The following is a 22501-nucleotide window of genomic DNA, read 5'->3' as shown; positions in this document are numbered from 1 at the left end:
CCTTCCTGGAGGGGCCACGTCGTTCCAGAAAATCCCATCTATTACTAGGTACATTTTGTAGTTGCGAAACCTATCATTACATCTTAGTGCTTTCCCTTTCATAAGGCTAAGCTGTAGTATCAGACAAGGTCACTGCTAATCATGCGCTATTGCCACCTTAGCCCCCTCAGACAGCTGACTGTCAAAGGGGAATCAGATATAGATGGCCGATCCTAAGGATGTGCCATACACGAGATAGGCGCAATGGCCACATCTTGCAACCTTGTATAATAATTGACATGTACTTATCGCAGTACTGACCTCATCGATTAAGGAGTCTTCAATAAGGTTAGGAGCATCAGCAGACAAGATCCCGTGAGTGGCCATCACAAAAATCTTGTATGCTCCACGTTCCTTAAGTATCTCGGCGGCCGCCACAAAGCTCTCTACTTCATCTATGATGTCATCCTGAAGTCATGGACGTACAAAGAAAAGGTTTAAGATCAGAAAGTTGTCAGGAAATATGTGATGGCCAAGTATAGAAATTGGATGGTATTCTTACCACTATGATGGCGATTCGTCCTCCCACATCTCCCACCACGCTGATTGGAGGCTTCTCCTTGGCTATCATCACTTTATTGAGACAGGGAAGGAAACTGTTAATTAAAGCAACAGGACAATGAACATGCAAAAAACAGCCAATGAGAAGAGAAATGTTAGAGGAAGTCTGCCATAGGCGCATGCTGAGCAGGGGCAGGACTGAGCATTAATCAGCATTCCTAGTGTGCCCCAAGCCTACCAACTCTTGTGTGTCTATGCAGATACTGAGAGCACTTGTCAGGGAAAAGAGTGCTGGTGACCAACATAATGAAGCTATACATTAGGAACTGGATTGCTGGGTAGGGAATCATAGAACTAAACAATGAGCCTCCGATATTTGTGTCTGTAAAACTCAGATGGCTATACAGTTTTCCCAGAAATAAGCCCTACCCCAAAAATAAGCCCTAGGATGATTTTACAGGATTTTTAGGGTATGCTTGAAATATAAGCCCCACTCCAAAAATACGCCCTAGTTACATTGAGAACTGGCATTGGGGTGAAAGGAAAACTGTTGCCCAAGGCTCCACTCCCTTAGGGACCCCAGCATTTCTACTTCAAGGTTAAGAATGTGACCATGATGTCACCAAAGGTCCTTATGCTGAGGGAGTCTAGAGGAACTGAAGAGAAGGCAGGCTGGTAAGCGCAATATGTGCAGTGTGTGTATTCATGTATCTACAGTGGGAGAAATCATTATTTGAGCCCTTGCTGATTTTGTAAGTTTATCCACTGACAAAGAATATTAAAAATAGAATCCAGAAAATCACATTGTATAAATTATAGAAATTTATTTCCATTTTGCAGTGAGAAATAAGTATTTGATCCCCCTACCAACCATTAAGGCCTGTTTTACACATCAGGTTTTCCTGTCAGTTGAAATCCGCCAAAATGGCGGAAAACGGATCCGACTGTGTATGGACATCAACGTGTTGCACCGGACCGTTTTTTTTTTACGGATCCGCGAAGGAAGAAATTTAAAGGAACCGCTGTCTGGTCTGGGGAGGAGAGACAGAGTGAGAGAGAGAGTGTGAGTGAGTGAGTGAGAGAGAATTTTTCAGCCGCCAGAACAGAGTTTAGGGTTAAATTTGCGGCTGAGTGAAGTCCTTCGGGCATGCGCAATGACAAATGCGGATCCGGACGCCCGAAAAAACGTTGCATTGTCCGTCCAGGCATGTCGGCGGATGCCAAAATTTTGGCGGATCCGCAAAAAAACGGATCCAACGGATGACCATCCGTCAAGATCCGCCGGTAATTCAACTCAATGGGAAAAAAAAACGGATCCACCAAGCAAAATGGCGGATCCGTTTTTTTTGCAAAACGGCGGCTTTTGACTGATGGTGACAGACGGATGTGTGAAACAGGCCTAAGAGTTCTGGCTCCTACAGACCAGTTAGACGCTCCTAATCACCTCGTTACCTGCGTTAAAGACAGCTGTCTTACATAGTTACCTTTATAAAAAGACTCCTGTCCACAGGCTCAATTAATCAGTCAGACTCTAACCTCTACAACATGGGCAAGACCAAAGAGCTTTCTAAGGGTACCGTTACACTTAGCGATGCACCAGCGATCCCGACAACGATATGGATCGCTGGTGCATCGCTAAGTGGTCGCTAATGAGCTGCCACACAGGCAGATGTCACCAGCGACATATCAGGGGTCGGGGGTCGCTACTTACCTGTCAGACGCAGCGATCCTGACGTCCTCCCGCCCGCGTCCACGCGTTGCTCGTAGGCGCCACAGGAAGCCCAACAGGAAGTGGCCGACGAGAAATGATCCAGGACCTTCTCGCGCGACCAGCGATGAGCAGCGGGGGAGCCAGTCGGAGGTAAGTATCAGACATAGCGATATCGCTAGCAATATCGCTGCTACGTCACAAAATCGGTGACGTTACAGCGATATTGCTAGCGATATCGCTATGTGTAACGGGGGCTTAAGGATGTCAGGGACAAGATCATAGACCTCCAGACGCTGGAATGGGCTACATAACCAAAAGTAAGACGCTAGGTGAGGAGACAACTGTTGGTGCAATAGTAAGAAAATGGAAGAAATACAAAATGACTGTCAATCGACATCGATCTGCAAGTGCAAATAAATTTATATAATTTATACAATGTGATTTTCTGGATTTTATTTTTGATATTCTATCTCTCAATGTTAAAATTAACCTACCCTTAGAATTATAGACTGTTCATGAGTTTGTCAGTGGGCAAACTTACAAAACCAGCAAGGGATCTAATAATTATTTCCCCCACTGTATGTATACACGTGTATGTATTCATGTATATATGTATGTGCAGTGTGTGCGATGACATGATTATATTTGAAAAAAATTTAGATTTTTCTGTTCAAGCATTACCGCAATGTGGATTGTTGTTCATGGGGGAAAAAAGAAGACGTCCCCTGGCTAGGCCTGCATATAACCAGGCTAGCTGTTCTCCTTAGTCAGTCAGCTCTGGGAAGATGACCAGACTAGATGTGTCTTGTAGGTGAGAATACTCTGCACAGACCATGTGCAGAGAACCGCGAGTATCAGTGGTTGCGATGGACAATAGCCATTTTGTTTTACCGAGCAGTGGCTAAATCAGCCATGTATCAAACCCTCCTACTATATATACATACAATGGCATGTAAAAGTTTATGCAGTGAGCACCCCTGGTCAAAATTACTCTGTTAGTGTGAACGGTTAAGTAAGCTGTAGATTAAAATATCTCTTTAAAGATCTAGAGTTACAGATGACACTTTTTTTTTTTGCCCAAAATACAAAACATGTCATTTTTTTTCATTTTAAAAATTACAAAAAGGGAAATGGGCCGACGCAAAAGTTTGGGCATTTGAGACCTGGAGATTTTTGTGCTCAGATACCTTTTACCAAGGTTTCAGTCCTTAATTAGCCTGTTATGGCTTTTTCACTATCATCAGTAGGAAAGGCCGGGTGATGAGACCTAGGGTGAGGAGACCTAGTCTCCTCTAACCTTGTGCCAAAAAAACAGCAGCCATGGGTTCTTCTAAGCAGCTGGCTAGCATTCTAAAGATGAAAATGGTGGAGGCCAGCAAAGAAGGAGAAGGCTATAAGAAGATTGCAAAGTGTTTTCAAGTTGCCCTTTCCTCAGTTCGAATTGTAATTAAGAAATGAACAGGAACAGTGGAGGTCAAGATAAGGTCGGAGCGCAGTTGGAGCTGTTCGTAGGATTGATAGAGAGGAAAATCGGAACCCCCGCTTGAATGCAAAAGACCTTCAGAAAGATTTAGTTGACTCTGGAGATTGCGTCAGAAGTATGCAAAATAATGTCTAAACAAGCCTGATGCATTTTGGAAACAAGTCCTGAGGATCAATGAGGTTAAAATAAAACTCTTTGGCCACAATGATCAAAAGGTATGTGTGGAGAAAAAAGGGCTCCGAATTTCAGTAAAAAAAAGATCTCGCCAACCATTAAGCATGGGGGTGGATCAGTCATGCTTTGGGGTTGTGTTGCAGCCAATGGCACGGGAACATTACACTGATGGAGGGAAGAATGGAGTCAATGAAATTTCAACAAATTCTTTATGCAAACTTAACACCATCTGTAAAAAAGCTGAAGTTGAAAACAGGATGGCTTCTACAAATGGATAATTATCCTAAACACAATAGGGCACAAGCTGAAGGTTTTACAATGGCCCTCACAGTCCCCTTGTCTGAACATCAGTGAAAATCTGTGGTTAAACCTTAAAATAGCAGTGCATGCAAGACGACCCAGGAATCTCACAGACTGGAAAAATATTCCAAGAAAGAATGGATGAAAATCCCTTGAAGAAGAATTGAAGAACTCTTGCCTGCGTACAAAAACCATTTGCAAGTTGTGATACTTTCAAAACGGGGCATTACTAGGTGCTAACCATGCAGGTGCCCAAACTTTTGCATTGGCCCATCCTCCTTTTTGTACTTTTTAAAGTGTAAAATATGAATATTATGAATTATTGTAAAATAAAAAGAATTGGGTAGTCCGAATGGAGAAATAAACAAAAAAAAAAAAAATAGAACCAGCCAACTGTTCTTTTTACACTCAGACCATGCACTTTTTCCTTTTTTAACATTGAACTGTTTGATTCTTCTTTTTTTTTTTTTCTTTCTTTTCTCATTTGGACCGTCTAATTTTTTTTTTTTATTCTTGCATTGAAGAGCAAAAAAAAAAAAAAGAGAAATCTATGTGATTCATGTACATCTTTGGTGAGGCCAGCCCGGCACTATAATAGGCTTTTTAGCAGCTCAGTATTTGACACGCTGATGACTTATGTTAGTGTGAGAGGTGGGTTAGAGCAAAGAGTGAGAAATGAAGCACGGCAAGTCCCACACATAACAGGCACGCAGCATACACACAGCAAAATGTTTTCCATACTTGGCAGTTCAATGCCTGGATACAGGGGCTGCCGTTTGCCTAATATCAAAAGCACAGGAAGCAAGTAAGCAATGGCTGCACAAAGACATAGGGTAAGGCAACCCCTCCGGAAAGAAGCAATTGTAATGGTAAATCTGTCCATCAATGAGGAAAAGCCATTAATGCCTTATAATATACACTTTAAAGAAGCTTTTATATCAATGTTTAGTCAAAAATGTCCATGTCAAGAGCCAACAATGACTGAATACAAGTGCCCTTTCTTTAAAATCCTGAAAGACCGGAAGCGATCAGCATTTTCATAGCAAATTTTAAGGAATCCTATCTTACCCTATCCCTTGCAGGGCTTTGGAAATCACTAAAGAAATGGATACAGCGTATCCTAAGCACACCACCCACAAGAAGGAGTATTAGAAAGATAATAAACTTTATTTGAATACAATTCATATAAAATATCCATATCATGAATTAACAACATACATATTAAAGAGGAAAGAAATTTATACCCGAGTAAAGTGCACACAAACAGGATTAAGGGAATAGGTGCAGGTTATGGGAATGTGTGATATTAATAGATGCACCAACATATCAGCATGCATTCAATCAGACCCATAATGGTCATTAAAGTGCAAAGTGCCATAAAGGAAATATGCCGGTAGCCAAATGATTGTTAACACATACCAATTTTTATCGCCTGACCACAGAATCACTGGAGTCCCGACGCACGTTTCGCGTTCCACTTTTTCACAGGGAGAGGTGTGTGTCATGACTCAAGACCTGTCTGGTTTTTATGGTATTCATACCCTGCACTGGGCCATTCCTCCATCGCGCATGGCACCACTGAAGGCCTCTATAATTGACGGCGTGCGGATATGACGTCACGGAGGATTTCCTCCCCGCATGCCGGAATTGAGTGCTGGACGCCGCTGAACCTGAGACTCGGGGACGGTGGTGCCATGTGCGACGGAGGATTGGCCCAGTGCAGGGTATGAATGCCATAAAAACCAGACAGGTCTTGAGTCATGACACACACATCTCCCTGTGAAAAAGCAGAATGTGAAACGCGCGTTGGGACTCCAGTGATTCTGTGGACAGGGTATATGTTAACAATCATTTGGCTACCGGCATATTTCCATTATGGCACTTTGCACTTTAATGACCATTATGGGTCTGATCGAATGCATGCTGACATGTTGGTGCATCTATTAATATCACACATTCCCATAACCTGTACCTATTCCCTTAATCCTGTTTGTGTGCACTTTACTCGGGTATAAATTCCTTTCCTCTTTAATATGTATGTTGTTAATTCATGATATGGATATTTTATATGAACTGTATTCAAATAAAGTTTATTATCTTTCTATTACTCCTTCTTGTGAGTGGTGTGCTTGGGATACGCTGTATCCATTTCTTTGGTGACTATAGATATACACGCCCCCATACTCTATGCATGTTGGGAATTCCTTTATGGTAAAGGTCCCTGTATAATTGCAGTAGTAGGTTTTTGGACATTTTTGTAGTAGGGCTTTGGAAATGCTGCTTTTGTCTGACGGAAGCTAAGTAACAATATTTTAAAGTCTAATGTAAGGAGAAAATAGGGCACTCCCCACTGTGCGTTAATATAAGCTTTATCTGCGGTATCAAACAGATTCCCCTGAGGAAGTGTGACTTACATGCGAAACGGCTGTCAGCCACATTGTCTCCATAATCTCTTTTTGGAACCTCAAATAAAGCTTATTTCAACACACAGTGGCGAGCCACCCCATTTTTTCCTTACATTAGTATTTGTACAATTTCCTTGTGAGGACCATCGAGATGGGTAATCAGCTGCTGAAGCTATTTTCACCATTGCTGTTTCGACGCACACAATGTGATGAAAGTAGTGCTGGATCCCTGGTTGTTGTTTTTTTTTACAAGTAGTAGAATATTTTAAGGTGCATCTGTCAACTTCTTTTTCAGGGGTTGTCTTCACAATATCAGATCCACCACAGTCATCACTGCCGGTCTGACTCTCACCATCCCCAGAAAGCAGCTGACTTTGGTACAGGTTTCCTCCTCTGTGGCAGTTGCAGAAAATAAAAGCAGCATTAGGCCGAGTACAGACGTACTTTTTGGCCCTGCGGATTTTTCCGCGCAGAATGGAAGAAATCCGCCGGTCAAATGACCTGCATTTTTCCTGCGGATTTCTTCCATTTTTCATGCGGTTTTCATGCGGTTTTCCCCCTGCGGATTTGGTGACAGGGGAGATGGAAAACCACACAAAAGAAGTAACATGCTGCGGATTTTGTACCGCGGAAAAATCTGCAGCGTCTGCACAGCGTTTTTTTTTTTACATTGATTTTAAGGCTACTGTACATCACAATGCAGAAATGCAACGTTTCTGTGCGGTAAAATCCGCTGCGGAACCGCTGCAAATCTGCATCGTGTGCACACAGCCTTATAGTACTGTGCAAGTTTCAAGCAGGTTTGGAAAAACAATGCTACAAAAGTAAAAAATATTTTTTTAAAAATGAAATATTAATAGTTTATTCTTATCAATTAACAAAATGAAAAGTGAATGAAAAAATTGTAAATCGGAATAAAATCAATATTTGGAGTCACCGCCGTTTGCCTTTAAAGCAGCAACAATTCTCTCTGATGGTATTGCATTATGGATTAGTATCTCCTTGTGTTTCTCGTCATTGAGGACATCATTAATCCTGTCCAAATCCCCAATTCCATTTGTAATAATGCAGCCCCAAATTTGCAAGAAATCTCTGTCATGCTTCACTGTTCCCTGCAAATACTCATTATTGTAACACTTGCTTGCCCTTCGGCAAACTAACCGCCTTCACATATTGACTCATCAGTCAAGAGCACCTGCTGCCATATTTCTCCACCCCAGTTCCAATGTGTTCATGCATAGTTGAGTTACTTGGTCTTGTTTCCATGTAGAAAGAATGGTTTATTGCCACAATTCTTCCATGAAGACCACTTATGGCCAGAATGTTCCTGACAGTAAAGTAGTGCAACTGGGTCTGATTGGTTCTTGCCAATTCTGAGTTGATGGCACTGCTGGGGATCTTTTTATTTTCAAGGAAAGTAACCATGATGTGTTTTTTATCTCCTGCACGAGGTTTCCTTGGCTGACCACTGCATATATAGTCCTCAAGGTTTCCCATTTCTTGTGTACTTAATGCAGAGAAAAACAGGTAGATACTTATCCATCATGCAATACCATGAGGGAGGCTCCAAATCTATTCTGTAGCATGACCATGACACCAAATATACAGCCAATGTCATTAAGAAACATCTTCAGCATAAAATGGAACAAGGAGTCTTGATATGGTCCTCAAAGAGACCTGATCTCAACATCATTGAGTCTGTTTGAAATTACATGAAGAGAGAGAAGAATTTGTACAAATGACATCCACAGAAGATCTGTGGTCAGTTCTCTAAGAGGTTTGGAATAGCCTTTCTACAGAGTTCCTTCAAAACCTGTGAACAAGTGTACATAGAAGAAGTGATGAAGGCAAAAGGTAGCCAAACCAAATATTGCTTCAATCTAGATATATTTTGTTAATTGATAAAAATAAACTATTACTACCATTATTTATGAAAACATAGTAACTGTGCAGCATATTTTTTCCGCACCAGCCTAAAACTGTTGCACAGTAGTGTATATGGCAGCTCCAATGTACTGTATGACAAACTCCAGTTCACCAAAAAGAGAGCATCTGTGTGAGGGGGAAGCCCATCTATAACAGTCCATATGCACGAATACAATCTTTAAAAGACAAACACCCCTCTAAGATTGAATATTTGCCTCCATTACTGCAATATGCTATGAAGCCACCTTTGAAAATGCTCCGCTTACTATGACGTAATAGTATATCACGGAGGAAAGTGTTTAAAGGGTGTCCCTATAGCAAATGCTATTTTAAAGCATTAATGTGAATGTGACCAATCTAGAACCACCCTGGTGTATTGTGACATTTGCTGCCAGTTCCGGCTCTTCTCATCTCTCTTCTTAGAGAGCAGACACGATTAACTTCTAGGAAGTCACCAAGTCACATTCCACTTCTGTGTCAGAAGACATTCCATTGCCTCATTTACGGATCTAATCACATTCATTCTCATCGCCACCACCATGAGCCTGGCCTTCAATCATCTCTAAGACTTAGCACTTTCTGTATTTGCACGGCTATATTTAGCAAGCTATGAATAGGGCCGATCTAACAATGCCTGTGGCAAGGAACATGGGAAGGGAAATAAGGCCAGTTCTGAATATAAAAGTCTTAAGATGGTGTGGAGATACCGTTATCTCCCTCTATCTACTTAGAGATCTGGCTTCATTGCCATCATTTATGGGCGACTCAAATTCTTTACCCAGTTTTTGGTGACTTTATACACGTGCCTTATATACAGGACTTTTGGCTATCAGACCACTGGAAGTCAATGATCTGCATTGTTTGTCATAGCATGTACTGTATGTGCAACATTGCTAATTATTGCTAGATTTGCTTGCTTACATAGGTTTCCGAATAAAACTTGATTCAACCAAAAAGGCTCGTGCACAAAGCACTTGTTCAATTTTTACGGCCATCTGTTTTGACGTATAGCACCCATCCAAATGTTATTCTATGGGGCTGTGCACATGTCCAATTTTTTCCCTTGGACTGAGACAGCTCAAGGAAAAAAATGTAGCATGCCCGAGTTGCGTCTAATATTGGATCATACTCTGCCATTCATGTTGATGGGCTTGTGGGGAAAAAAAAAAATTAAAAAAATCAGACAGCACTGGAATGACATGACAGCCAACGTGTATGATGGTGACAAGACTTCCCTTGGGGGAAAAGTTAGGAATGATGGATTTCAACATAAAAGATCCTTTGTTCTTAAACACAATCTGTCACCAGACTTTTGCCATCTGGCCGCAGGATAATGTACAGGCAGAGACCCTGATTCTAGCGATGCATCACTTACTGGGCTGCTTGCTGCAGTTTTGATAAAATCACATTTTTATCTGCTGCAGATCTACCAGTTCTCTGAATGCTCACAACACTGATGCCAATAATGGAGGCGGGGTTATAAAGAGCTCATGAATATGGAGGACTACTCGGCAGCAGGTTTACTAGTCCGCTAGTGATAATCCTTTGCTGATATAATAGTGATTTTATCAAAACTACAGCAAGTAGACCAGTAAGTGAAATGTCAATGGAATCAGTGTCTCTGTCTGTATGTTATGCTGCTCTCAGATTAGGTGGCAAAAACCTGGTAACAGATTCCCTTTAAAGAAGGCAAGCCTCCACCCGAGTTGTTTGACAGTAGTTTACGTCCCACTCTGATTGAGAATACATGCACACTCGGCTGATTGGGGTGTGCATTTGTGTGGGTGGCGTGAGAAAGAAAAGCTGTCAGATGAACATGTGACATCTAAAGTGTATGGCTAGATGTACCCCACAGACAGCCTGCCTCCCATCCACAAGTCCTACCTAAAGCAGCTTAGATAGGAAAACTGTTTGATGAGGTCCTTGTGCCTGCTTGCAATATGAGGGGTGTCCACATGGCAAATACACCATGCAATGATAGGGCTCTAATTTTCAAGCGTGTGAGTTTCTTTCATTTATATATCCCACGCAAAAGTGCAACATTTTGATCTTTGATAAAGTCTTTCTTTAAGCAATGACAAAGAATGAATCTGTGTGTGGGACGTGTAACTAAACACTTCCATTTTTTCATATTTGGATGCCATTTGGTCAGTAACAGAATACAAAATCTGAGATTTTCTGTAAATGCAAATACTGTTGTTTTGACAAGCTAATGAAATATTCATCATTAGAAATTAACGAGAACTCTCCCTCTGTCAGCATTCAGTAAGTGACCCACGATGGGATGGGGATACTGGATTTGGCCGAAGCCGTAACTTCAGACTTTAAATCACCATTATAGACCGTGAAATCTAAAGACTTACAGGGGATCTCCAGCCCAGGGTGCACTGTAGTGTTCTTCACAGTGGGTGGAGAGTGCCGGCCATCTGCCATGTCATGTTCTGAACATTGTGGCTCTCCATGGATGACGGCAAGTCCCAGACGCAGACGCTCGGCATACGACTGTGCCCTTAGTAGATGGCACAAGATGGTTAGAATGTGGACAAAATAAAACAGTAAATAACAGCAACGTCCCCCTTGTGATCTAAATCAGGCACTGGTCTATACGTTGGTGGCAATGCAGGATTATTCCCTCAAAGGGGTGTTTTGGGGAAAAGAAAGTGGTCTATAAGCAGTAATTGTCATACAAATAATCTTTATTTGGCTTTAATAGAAATTACCAATTCATTTTGACATTTCTGTTTGAACCCAAAGGACTATGTTCTTAAAGGGAAGGTGCCGTGTTTTTCATACTTTAACGTAAAAAAGAAAATAGTTTAAAAAGATATTGTCCCCTAAGCTTGACTCAGTGGTGTGTATGTTTTTTATTTTTTTACTGTATTATTGCAGCCACTGGGGGCTGCCATCTTACCTTTCTGGGTGCTGAATGACACTTTCCATTCTCATTTACGGCAGTCCCTGGGCATAAGACATAACAGTCGGCTCCCGACCCTATCTCTATCATTTCAGCAGCTTCAGCTGTGAACTGGGCACATCTCTGTGGGCAGCTCAATTCACAGCTGAAGGTGTGGCCAGGCACCATCTTATTAGAGCCCAATGCTTTCCTTTTAGCTCCATTTACACTCCATTGCAAGCCCTGGATGCTGTACTGTTCCAGCATAACGGCTTGGATGTTCACTCTGCACATACCAGCTGCAGGAGAGGATACAGGGCGAGCTCCTGGAGACCGAGCTGCTCTTGCAAAACATAGGAGGAGCTGCTCCCTGCTCTTTCAAAACACTTGGCCATCTGCTGGACATCTAATCCTATCCTGTGTGATACTGACTGCTGAGCCGTGTATCTAATCCTATCCTGTGTGATACTGACTGCTGAGCCGTGTATCTAATCCTATCCTGTGTGATACTGTGTGCTGAGCCGTGTATCTAATCCTATCCTGTGTGATACTGTGTGCTGAGCCATGTATCTAATCCTATCCCGTGTGATACTGACTGCTGAGCCGTGTATCTAATCCTCTCCTGTGTGATAATGACTGCTGAGCAGTGTATCTATTCCTATCCTGTGTGATACCATCGGCTGAGCCGTGTATCTACAGTCATGGCCAAAAGTTTTGAGAATGACACAAATATTATATTTTCACATGATCTGCTGCTCTCTGGTTTTTATGTGTGTTTGTCAGATGTTTTTATCACATACAGAAATAAAATTGCAATCATATTATGAGTAGCAAAAGGTTATATTGACAGTTAGAAGGAGTTAATGCAGCAAGTCAATATTTGCAGTGTTGTCCCTTCTTCTTCAGGACCTCAGCAATTCTCCCTGGCATGCTCTCAATCAACTTCTGGATCAAATCCTGACTGATAGCAGTCCATTCTTGCAAAATCAATGCTTTTATTTTGTCTGAATTTGAAGGTTTTTGTTTGTCCACCTGTCTCTTGATGATTGACCACAAGTTCTCAATGGGATTAAGATCTGGGGAGTTTCCAGGCCATGGTCCCAAAATCTCTATGTTTTGTTCCCTGAGCCATTTAGTTATCACCTTTGCTTTATGGCAAGGTGCTCCATCATGTTGAAAAAGGCATTGTTGATCGCCAAACTGCTCCCTCGACGGTTGGGAGAAGTTGCTCTTGGAGGACATTCTGGTACCATTCTTTATTCATGGCTGTGTTTTTAGGCAAGACTGAGAGAGAGCCCATTCCCTTGGCTGAGAAGCAACCCCACACATGAATGGTTTCAGGATGCTTGACAGTTGGCATGAGACAAGACTGGTGGTAGCGCTCACCTGGTCTTCTCCGAATAAGCCGTTTTCCAGATGTCCCAAACAATCGAAAAGGGGATTCATCAGAGAAAATGACTTTACCCCAGTCCTCAGCAGTCCACTCCCTGTACCTCTTGCAGAATATCAGTCTGTCCATGATGTTTTTCCTGGAGAGAAGTGGCTTCTTTGCTGCCCTCCTTGAGACCAGGCCTTGCTCCAAGAGTCTCCGCCTCACAGTGCGTGCAGATGCACTCACACCTGCCTGCTGCCATCCCTGAGCAAGCTCTGCACTGCTGGTAGCCCGATCCCGCGGCTGAAACACTTTTAAGAGACGGTCCTGGCGCTTGCTGGTCTTTCTTGGGTGCCCTGGAGCCTTTTTGGCAACAAGGGAACCTCTCTCCTTGAAGTTCTTGATGATGCGATAGATTGTTGACTGAGGTGCAATCTTTCTAGCTGCGATACTCTTCCCTGTTAGGCCATTTTTGTGCAGTGCAATGATGACTGCACGTGTTTCTTTAGAGATAACCATGGTTAACAGAAGAGAAACAATGATGCCAAGCACCAGCCTCCTTTTAAAGTGTCCAGTGGTGTCATTCTTACTTAATCATGACAGATTGATCTCCAGCCCTGTCCTCATCAACACCCACACCTGTGTTAATGGAGCAATCACTGAAACGATGTTAGCTGGTCCTTTTAAGGCAGGGCTGCAATGATGTTGAAATGTGTTTTGGGGGATAAAGTTAATTTTCTAGGCAAATATTGACTTTGCAAGTAATTGCTGTTAAGCTGATCACTCTTTATAACATTCTGGAGTATATGCAAATTGCCATTAGAAAAAATGAAGCAGTAGACTTTATAAAAATTAATATTTGTGTCATTCTCAAAACTTTTGGTCATGACTGTAATCCTATCCTGTGTGATACTGACTGCTGAGCTGTGTATCTAATCCTCTCCTGTGTGATACTGACTGCTGAGCCGTGTATCTAATCCTATCCCGTGTGATACTGACTGCTGAGCCGTATATCTAATCCTCTCCTGTGTGATAATGACTGCTAAGCCGTTTATCTAATCCTATCCTGTGTGATACTGTCTGCTGAGCCGTGTATCTAATCCTATCCCGTGTGATGCTGACTGCTGAGCCGAGTATCTAATCCTATCCCGTGTGATACTGCTCTCCTGAAATACTCTGTGCTGCTGTCACCCTGCTGGTTTTATGTGTGATCTACATGGTGGTATTGTGTATGATCTATATGGCTGCATTATGTGTGAACTATATGGCGGTATTATGTGAGAACACTGGCAGTATTCATTTTGGGGTGGTTCTGGCTGAGCACCTGCACACAGGTCAGGGGCAATGGTTAGGTGCAGTCAGGGGAGGGCTGGTGAGGCAGCTGAAGAGAGGGGTCTCATTTTTATCGTTACTGTATGGCTACATTTCCCCCCAGCCTGCTTCCCAGCGTCTCCCCGGACTGCGCCTGTCGCCTCGCTTTCACACATCGCCAGGACAGGATCTGAGGAGGGGAATGGGGTCTTTGCATGTAAAGTCTGGATCAGAACAGGCCATCAATCAGCAGAAATGTTTCCTGGACTTCTGTGGTGCTGTCAACCTGCTCCTCCCCCATATATCTCCCTCTGTGCCCCCCATAGACCAGCGCACTGCTCTCCTGAAACACTCTGTGTTGCTGTCACCCTGCTTCCAGAATCCTTGCTGCCTGCCATCCTCGGTGACCCAAGACCCCATTGCTCTCCTCAGATCCTGTCCTGGCAATGTGTGAAAGCGAGGCTACAGGGGCCTGATATATGGTGGAAGGAGCAGGGTGACAGCAGCACAGAGTATTTCAGGAGAGCAGTGTGCTGGTCTATGGGGGGCACAGAGGGAGATATATGGCGGAGGAGCAGAGTGACAGCAGGACAGAGTATTTCAGGAGAGCAGTGTACTGGTCTATGGGGGGGCACAGAGGGAGATATATGGTGGAGGAGCAGGGAGACAGCAGCACAGAGTATTTCAGGAGAGCAGTGTACTGTTCTATGGGGGGCACAGAGGGAGATATATGGTGGAGGAGCAGGGAGACAGCAGCGCAGAGTATTTCAGGAGAGCAGTGTACTGGTCTATGGGGGGCACAGAGGGAGATATATGGTGGAGGAGCAGGGAGACAGCAGCACAGAGTATTTCAGGAGAGCAGTGTACTGGTCTATGGGGGCACAGAGGGAGATATATGGTGGAGGAGCAGGGTGACAGCAGTGCAGAGTATTTCAGGAGAGCAGTGTACTGGTTTATGGGGGGCACAGAGAGAGAGATATATGGAGGAGGAGCAGGGTGACAGCAGCAAAGAGTATTTCAGGAGAGCAGTGTACTGGTCTATGGGAGGCACAGAGGGAGATATATGGTGGAAGGAGCAGGGTGACAGCAGCACATAGTATTTTAGGAGTGCAGTGTGCTGGTCTATGGGGGCACCCTGTTCGATGCCAGGGATTGTACATAGAGCGTGGTGTTTTATACACATGGATGGACCGTCTGCTTGTCTGCTCCACAGAAATCCAGGAAACATTTCTGCCGATTGATGACCTGTTCTGATCCAGACTTTGCATGCAAAGACAGGCAGTAACTTTGCAGGCCCCATCAAAATGGCTGCTCACTGTGTTCCTAGATGTCATCCTCTCTTTTCCCTTACCAAACACCCAGAAGGGGAGGAGAGGAGTGACATCACCCCCATGTCAGCAGATTCCGCCCATATTTACTGCAGGGCAGTAATGTGAGCTAGTTGTACACTAGGTTTTTGTGCCAAATTTCAGTAGCTGCTCCCCGTAGTGTTAACAAGTGGAAATGCCAAACCTTTTAAAATTATTTTTCATATTTTACTAAATTAAAAACAAATGATAATATTTTTTAAGAAAATGTAAACATTAATCATTTACATTTCTTCAATTGCTGAAAAAAATTTTTTGGGATGGCACCTTCACTTTAACACAGAGGGAAATATACCCTATGATCAAGTGACCTGGTGTCCTTTGGGCTCTGCCTTCCCTAGAAGCAAAGTACTTCATACTCTTGTTTCGCCCCTCACTAGCTTCATCACGCGCTCATGTAACATCAGCGTTTTCATCTATACATGGTAGTTAATTCATAACTCGTAAAGTTATAGAACGCTATACAGTCTCATAATTGCTTGATGAAGCTGGAGGGATACGGAACAAGAATAATGTAGGGTGTGATATCTCCCCACGGTGTTCAGTGCTGGACATGCCTGCATAGAATATAATCACGGAAGCTTGGGTGGAGGACTGCATTCACACATGCCCCTATCATGCAGAATACTTTTTACAAGCAACATAGAGATTCAATCCCAGCAATCTTCAGGCTTTCTCATATTTTAGCTAGCTTGCTTTTACCTCTTTGCAGCATCTGGAGACTTTGCAACTATGACTGCATTTCTGTAATCTTGAACCTGAAACATAAGGAATCATACAGTTGATCATGGACACACCTTTGCCTAAAATGCTATGACAGTGACAGAGTACCTGACTATTGTGAAGGTAACTGGAGGAAAGGTCTGACTGTGGGGTATGTCTACTACTCACCTCCTCTTGTATATACTGTAGCAGGAAAGGGGACGCTCGGAGGTTGTCCACTGGAAAGTTGAAGAAACCCTGGATTTCTTTTTGATGCAAGTCCATTGTGATGATGTGTGTCAGTCCTTAAGGGACAAATGATAGAATATCATAAAACACAATGGAATTTTAAAGCCTCCTTATACACCTTAGGCTAATGTTGGCTGAAGCCGCTGATAACAAGTGGGCTAACAGTCTAATGTGTATGGGAGGCCAGACAATTGATTGTCAAGAAAGCTATAGATTGGACATTTCCAACTTTGGTCTGCTGACCCCTTTTGTTCTCTCTGAGATAAGCTGCCAAGACATATCTGAAAGGGTCTCTCCTATGCTCTTCCAATAAGACTAGCATATATTAGGCAAAAGCAAACATGTAGGGCAAGGTAGGTAACATACGAGGCAACTAATCTGCAATGTGTATCGTTACAAAATACAATGCCCTGGTTGTCCAAGTATACAGTAAATACCTAAACAAGTTAGGTTAGGTTCCCACTTAAATGGAATTTCCACTGGAGTCCCCGAAAAACTGCAGTCCAACAGGAACTCAATCAGTGCAGCCGATGAAGTCACTATGTGCACCCCCTCCATCCAGACAGGATTTCTGTTTTTCAGACATGCAAAGATAGAAAAGACATGGGGCCTCTGTTGGGGTTCCAGACGGAAACCCCACGTGATGCTCGGCGAAGAGCAATGAATCAGTGTGAACCTAGAATTATATTTTAGGGATTTACTGTATAACTGGACAATCAGGGAATTGGTTTCATGGCAAGATACAAAGATAGAAAGTAGACAATTTACTTGTAAAACCATTTCATATTTAGTTGAATGTGGGAAAAAAAAATAATTGTGTTTTCTACAGTTTCCTACTCATGATGGCCAGGGGTGAATGTGTGGTCAGTCTAACACCTTCTGAAGTGTTAAGGTACTGTCACACTTAGCGATGTACCAGCGATCCCGACCAGCGATATGACGCGGTCAGGATCGCTGGTACATCGCTAAGTGGTCGCTAGTGAGCTGCCACACAGGCAGATCTCACTAGCGACATCGCTGGGGACGGGGATCGCTACTTACCTGTCACACCAGGCGATCCTGCGTCCTCCCGCCCGGCTCCACGCGTCGCTCGTCTTCACAGCAGGAAGCGCCGCAGGAAGCTGACGACGAGAAACGGTCCTGAACGTTCTCGCGCGATCAGCGATAACCAGCGGGGGAGCCGGTCGTAGGTAAGTATCAGACACAGAGATATCGCTAGCAATATCGCTATAACGTCACTAGTTATAGCGATATTGCTAGCGATATCTCTTAGTGTGACATGCCCTTTAATCAGGCTGCACACGCGAGACTAAGGCAGCTGATACCGGCTGATCAGGATGATCCTTTATAAGTATTTTGGAGAGAAAGAACACAGATTCATCACTGCAGGTCTTTCATCGTGGCATCTTTAGGTTGGGAAGGGGGCGAGTACATAGCTGGAGTCCAAAAAAAGTGGTATAAGAGATCCAAGTGTGGCACAGGGGGGGAAAGTGCAGGAAGGATTCCATGGAGAAAAAAGACTTGGCATTCAAGAAGGAGGAAAAAATGCATTCAGGGAGGGGTCCCTGATGGAGAGATGCCAGGGCAATAACATTCATGAACCAGGGTGATCCCTGGAGGAAAGACATTCCAAGACGCCCATACCATGAGGTGATATCTCGGAGTACGATGAGGGAAATTGAAGAAGTTACTTGAAGGAAAAAAAAAATTGGATCATCATTTTCTGACTCCCCTAACTGTTCCTTCAATGGTGCTTTGTTGTCTTTTTCTTGTGGGGAAAGGTGATTCTTTCATTGGTATAGTTTATGGTACATATTTCATAGCTTTTCATTGTATTTTTTTTTTTGGGGGGGGGAGGTGGAGGACCAGTAACAAAAATCTGCAATTCTGGGGTTTAAATTTTTTTTTTTTTTTAAGCTTTACGGCATTTCCAATATGGGTTAAAGAGGAAGACGTCGTCTGTATAACACAGCCGGCATCTGTCTTGTGTGGAATGGGCTCAACTGTTCCGCTGGCGCCATACATCGGCACCCGACTGGAAGGGCGCAGTCTAGACGGCCGTTTTACTCGCGCGGAGATTGCATCACAATCCTCGGACTGCCCGTGGGCTCTCCTGACCTGAGTGTGACAAACTGCACAGTAATATATGCTGTAACACTCAGGGTAGGAGAGCAGACGGCCAGTCCGAGGATTGCAATGTGATCCTCGCATGAGTAATATGGCCGTCTGACTGCATCTGAAGGGTATAGAGGATTTGTAAGCTTCTAACCAATCCACAGCGTAGGATGGTGACTTGCTGACATTACTGGGAGACCTACAAATCCTGAGCCCTGTCTGATTGGAGCATGAGCTCTGCTACTCTATATATTGTCTATGAAACTGCCAGAGATAGCCAAGGGTTGTATTTGGGAATTTCACACCACAGAGACTTGAATAAACACAATCATGATGCCGATAATGTGGAGCAACTCCCACCTACCGGCATTGGACAGCATGGAGGCCAGCAGCTTGCATACGATAGACCCTCTCTTGCGCATTTTACTCTGCTTACTGTAAGGAAAATATGGGATGACCCCAATGATGTTCTTGGCACAGGATGTCTTGAGAGCATATGTCATGATCAGTAGCTCCATCACGGCGGTGTTCACATCCCTGTGAAGGTATTTGTCAATACATAAAGCTATTAGAGCATGTCCAATGGCTGCTTACAGGACAATAAATAAGATACAATAGATTATTCTTTACTTCAAAGACCCAAATTACCCAGACTGATGGTCCATGCCTGTGAAAAGCATGAAGGCGGCACACCTGCCACTAGAATTTTGTGACCTTCAAGCCTGAATTATATGAAGCCTTCCCTGGGCCAGAGATAATAATGCTAGCTTTAATCCCTATTCACTGACAGCTGCAGATGCCAAAGGAATGAGGTTTATGCAGAGCGCCTCTCTGTGTGGTGTATCCCTTCTTATACCCAAATTATATGGCTTCCTGGAATAGCAACGATCAGCTGATGGGCTAGTAATAATATGAGAGTGGTAGATTAGGCTGATTCAGAGGGGACCATTACACAATCTGTTGTCCTATATGGCAGAATGGTCATTTATTGCTGTCTTCTCCTAGAATCATGCCAGCTGCGCCCCTTCCCAGGGGCGGTAGGTTTAGTCACCTTGGGATTGTCTGTATGATAAATATATCTTGTCCACGGACCGATTCCTGAATTTCCACTCTGGTTTCTAAAGAGACAAGGACACCTTTAATTAAAAAGAATACTAATATACTGATGCAGAAGGTGACAATCTGGACATCTCACCTCCATTAGTCTCCTGGTAGACAACGGCTTTTCCAAGTTCTACTCCCAGCCGCCTAAAAGTGAAAAGAACGGTTTTATGCATTAAATTACAAGACAGGATTACAGGTACGGCACATTAAATAACATTATCCACCACCATTACAACTATCCTAGGAGAAATAAGAGATGGAGGAACATAAACTGCACAGCCAGAACATTAAAACAACCTTCTGAGCATTGTGTAAGTTCTTCTTGTACCACCAAAACAGCTCTGACCCATTGAGAAATGGACTTTTCAAGACCGCTGGAAGCGTCCTAATAATGGCACAAGATCCTAAAGGTTCTGTAAGTTGTGAGATGGGGTCTTTGTGGATCTCCTGTTGTTTTCAAGCACGTCCCACAAATACTCAAGTGGACAGAGATCCAGGGACTTTGGAGCCCAAGACAATGTCCCAACTGCTATTAGGGAACACTGGTGCCATAAAGGAGTACACTTGGTTTACAACAATTAGGTAGGAGACACATGTCAAAGATCAGGAACCAAGATTCCCCCAGAACATAACCCAGCCTTTGTCAACACATCTTCCCATATGGCATCCTGGTGACATCTCTTTCCCCAAAAAAAGACGTACAAGTACACCTGGCTATCTACATGATAAAAAAAACAACAACCAGGCCATAGTCTTACATTGCTCCATAGTCCATTGCTGAAGCTTATGAGCCCATAGTGAATGCTTTCAATGGTAGACAGGGATCACTTCCATCTGAATCAATGAGCCTTGGGCACCTAGGATCTGCTAACTAGTTCACCACTTGTCATTCCATGGACCACTTTTGGTGGGTACCAACTACTACATACCTGGAACACCAATACTAAAGAAAGGACGCACAAATCACAATGGACTTTGCAGGTGCACGAGACATAATAAAGCACCCAGTGGTGTCATTTAGGGCATGCTACATGGCACTCAATATTGTCAAGGGAAATTTGGAAGCAGGTTTTTGCTAATCCATCTGAGTACAGCATTATGTAGGGGTAGAGACACTAATTCCAGAGACATATCCCTTACTGGACTGCTTGCTGCAGTTTTGATAAAATCACTGTTTTGTCTGCTACAAATCTACCTGTTCTCTGAATGCTGAGCTTTATATAACTCTGTCCACATCACTGATTGGCAGCTTTCTGTGTACACTGTGCATAGGCAGAAAGCTGTCAATCAATGGTGGGGGTGGAGTTATACAGAGCTTATGAATATGGAGGACTACATGACAGCAGGTTTACTAGTCCTCTAGTAATAATCTTCTGCTAATAAAACTGTGATTATCAAAGCTGCACCAAACAGCCCAGTAAGTGACATCACTGGAATCAGGATCTCTGTCTCTACAATATGCCGCTCTCAGACTACGTAGCAGATTTCCTTTAAAAACAAGCAGACCCACACTTACTCTGTGATCCTCTTGGCCAGTTCCACGCAGGCAGGACTGGAGTTGGCAGAGAACACCCGGTAACCGCTTCTGGCTGAGTTCATAGTACAGGGACCATTCAGCCACTTTGGGGGCCGGGAGCAAGAGAAAACAGACTTGTGAGGCATTTGCATCCGTCTTGGCATGACGATGACACCTGAAATACACTGACACGGCTCCCTCATCAACAAAAAGCATGGCACCCCAACATGGACAAGCAAAAGGCACAGAACAGCCCTACATGAAACAGACATGAGACTATGCAATGTAGCTACGGCACTTCTCAGCAACTGAATTCTGTATCGGGAAAAAAAGGGGTTAAAACTAAACTGTTTATAGGGTAACTCTGTAAAGATGAACCAGCTAGACTAAGGCCCCATCACACTAAGCAACTTACCAGCGATCCCGACACCGATATCAAGGTGTCAGGATCGCTAGTAAGTCGCTATGTGATCGCTGGTGAGCTGTCACACAGACAGCTTCACCAGCGATCAGCACAGCGATGCCGAGCGCCCGGCATCGCTGGCTATCCCTGTAAAAAATAGAATCAAAATAAAAAATATAGTTATTCTCAACTTCCGACGTCCCGCGCAGCCATCCTGCCCCTCTCCACACTCCGGTCCCAGTGATCCTTTGCGAGAATGACCGCGAGATGTCACAGTCTCGCGGGATAACAAAGTCTCGCGGTCATTCGTGCAAAGGATTACTGGGACCGGAGCGTGGAGAGAGGCAGGATGGCTGAACGGGACGTCGGAAGGTGAGAATAACTATATTTTTTATTTTTTTTATTATTTTTTACAGCTGATCGCTGGTCTCCCGCCTGTCAGACACAGCGATGCGTGCTGGCCAGCGGGAGACCAGCGACCAAAGAAATGTCCAGAGGTTTCCCAGAGCGATCAGCGATACCGGCAGGGGGGCCGCTCGCTGATCGCTGTCACACACAGCGATCTCGCTGGTGAGATCGCTGTGTGTGACGGGGCCTTAAGTACATATGATATTAGGATGAGCAATGCTATCAGAGAAGTGCACAGTGAATATGGACTCATAATGGACCACGTGAATTAAGAAGGCACTTTGGAGTTCCAGAGTGAGTCCTGGCACTCATCCCACCCAATCACTAGTGCTGAGAGGACAGGGAAGCCACTATACATTTCCATTAGATTTCCGATACTAGATAACCCGATAGATATCGTAAAGAGTCCTGTCCTAGTGACATAGTAAAAGACATTCAATTTTCCAGGAGAGGGTGAGCGGACTGCACATTCCTGCAGTGTTCCCCAGCAGCACACCTCAGCATGTAATGGATATGTCACTT

General features: G+C 43.8%; 1 protein-coding gene across 4 annotated transcripts in view; it reads right to left on the bottom strand.

Moving 5' to 3' along the window:
• Positions 1–22501, bottom strand: part of PRPSAP1 (phosphoribosyl pyrophosphate synthetase associated protein 1) — a 38042-nt gene that overhangs the window by 6766 nt on the left and 8775 nt on the right. The window contains exons 2-10 of one of the 4 annotated variants that reach the window (XM_073563167.1): positions 21169–21353; positions 19744–19796; positions 19600–19666; positions 18913–19085; positions 16374–16489; positions 16185–16240; positions 10903–11048; positions 542–612; positions 301–447 (exon numbers count right to left, since the gene is read on the bottom strand). In XM_073563167.1, the coding sequence (XP_073419268.1) occupies positions 301–447; positions 542–612; positions 10903–11048; positions 16185–16240; positions 16374–16489; positions 18913–19085; positions 19600–19666; positions 19744–19796; positions 21169–21332 (993 nt within the window). In that variant the 5' untranslated portion in view covers positions 21333–21353. Of the gene's footprint in view, positions 1–300; positions 448–541; positions 613–10902; positions 11049–16184; positions 16241–16373; positions 16490–18912; positions 19086–19599; positions 19667–19743; positions 19797–21168; positions 21372–22501 lie in introns of those variants that run through there. The other 3 variants (XM_073563168.1, XM_073563169.1, XM_073563166.1) reach the window with 3 other exon arrangements.

This window comes from Dendrobates tinctorius, unplaced genomic scaffold (genome assembly GCF_039654945.1).
Source record: "Dendrobates tinctorius isolate UK_male_01 unplaced genomic scaffold, ASM3965494v1 ptg000383l, whole genome shotgun sequence".
Lineage (NCBI taxonomy): Eukaryota > Metazoa > Chordata > Amphibia > Anura > Dendrobatidae > Dendrobates > Dendrobates tinctorius.
This window is presented reverse-complemented; position numbering and strand designations above follow the sequence as displayed.